The following is a 1,828-nucleotide window of genomic DNA, read 5'->3' on the forward strand; positions in this document are numbered from 1 at the left end:
CCTGGAGGGACCGGCTCCTCAAGATGTACATGGGCGGGCTCAGCGCCGTGCAGGTGTAAGCGACCGGGGCAGCCCTGGTGGGGCACAGCCCACAGCCTCCGTGGCCCCTCGGGGTGTCTGGGTGCCCCAGGGTAGGGACAGAGGCAAGAGTGTTGGGTGCTCACAGGGATAGGATGCTAGCCCTTGCACTGGGCTGAACGGGACCCCCAGGACCTCCCTGCTAGTCTCAGTTCAGCCCCGGTTGCCATCCCCAGCCCAGGCTGGAGGCCAGTACTCTGGAGCAGAGGGACCAGCCTGTTGGTTGGCTCCCTGCCGTGCCGGGGTGTCCTTAGAGCCCGCGTGCTGATCTCCCCTCTTGCCCCAGCTACGTCCCCTGGAACTACCATGAGCCGCTGCCAGGGGTTTATGACTTTACTGGGGACCGAGATGTGGAAGCTTTCCTGGACCTCACAGCTGAACTGGGGCTTCTGGTGATCCTGCGGCCAGGGCCCTACATCTGTGCGGAGTGGGAGATGGTGAGCCCCAGCCCCCCAGCCTGGCACATGGGGGTGATGGGTGTTCCAGAAAGGGCACAGTGGGGTTGTCCCTTCTGGCTGGCATGTGGACTGTGGTACCATGCCAGCCATGCACAGGCTGCTGCTACATGGGCCACATGCTGCTCCAGCGCCGGGCACTAGCAGTGTGCTGGCTGGGTTTCAGCTGTGTGCCAGCCTGGACTGCTGAGTTTTTTCTCTGCCTCCCACTCTGCTGTGCATGTTTCTCCAGGGTGGCTTGCCCGCCTGGCTGCTGTGGAAACCTGACATCGTCCTGCGCTCCTCTGACCCTGGTGAGCCTCAGCACAGGGCTCTGGCCACTGTGTCCTTATAGCCCAATGCCAGTCCTGGCATGCTGGTCTCTCTCCACGCACCTGCCAGCCCCACATGTGTGGTTTCTTCCCTTCTCTTCTTGACCTTTTGGGAGCCCCACAGTTTGTCCACCCCCACTTACCCATCATGCTCAGCCCTGCCCTGTCTGCTCCATCCTCCTTCTAGCAGGGCTGGCTGTGGGTGGGCTAGGGGCATACTGCAGCCAGGCTGAGCTGCCCTATGGCCCCCCAGCTTACTTGGCAGCTGTGGACTCCTGGCTCCATGTCCTGCTACCCAAGATCAAGCCACGGCTGTACCAGCATGGGGGGAACATCATCAGTGTGCAGGTAGGACGCTGTGGGACCTGGACCCCTGCCCTCCTCTGAGTCATCTTTGCTTGTGCTCCAAAAAGCTACCTGGACCCGCTGCACCATGACCTCATCCAGTACAGCTCTTCGATAAATCCCTTCCGACTGCTGGACCTGGGTTTAAACCCAAGGGCTGGAACACTGGGGTACCCACCACCACCCCAGCTGTGATTTGAGCAGCACTGGCAGAGCTGGGGGTCTTGGTGAGGCTGGCAGGTCATTCTCGGGACTCACCTGGGGGCTGGCACAACATCTGACGACGTCAGGAGGGAAGGGGAGAGCTGGGCGCTCGTCCCCGCGGGCAGTGGGCCGTGGCTGCAGCCCTGCAATGTGCACGCTGGGTGCCGGCCCCCGCCCTGCTCGCAGGTGGAGAACGAATACGGGAGCTACTACGCCTGCGACGCCGGGTACCTGCGGCACCTGCCGGGCTCCTTTCGGGCACTGCTGGGGCACGAGGTGCTGCTCTTCACCACCGACGACGCGCGGGTGCAGGAGCTGCGCTGCGGCACGCTGCGGGGGCTCTATGCCACCGTTGACTTTGGGCCAGGTACTCCTATGGGGCAGGAGGAGGAGAGGGGAGGTCCCTGATCCGTCCCGCTACGACCCACCTCATGC

The 1,828-nt window shown here is 63.3% G+C and overlaps 1 protein-coding gene across 1 annotated transcript in view; it reads left to right on the forward strand.

Moving 5' to 3' along the window:
- Nucleotides 1-7: 7 nt before the first annotated feature.
- Nucleotides 8-1,828, forward strand: part of LOC103779372 (beta-galactosidase-1-like protein) — a gene marked incomplete at its 5' end in the record, with an annotated part of 4,634 nt that continues 2,813 nt past the window's right edge. The window contains 5 exon segments of the mRNA XM_008946998.1: nucleotides 8-55; nucleotides 365-515; nucleotides 766-826; nucleotides 1,098-1,192; nucleotides 1,580-1,804. Coding sequence (XP_008945246.1) covers nucleotides 8-55; nucleotides 365-515; nucleotides 766-826; nucleotides 1,098-1,192; nucleotides 1,580-1,804 — 580 coding nt within the window.

The sequence above is a fragment of the Merops nubicus genome, unplaced genomic scaffold (assembly GCF_000691845.1).
Source record: "Merops nubicus isolate BGI_N331 unplaced genomic scaffold, ASM69184v1 scaffold27729, whole genome shotgun sequence".
Lineage (NCBI taxonomy): Eukaryota > Metazoa > Chordata > Aves > Coraciiformes > Meropidae > Merops > Merops nubicus.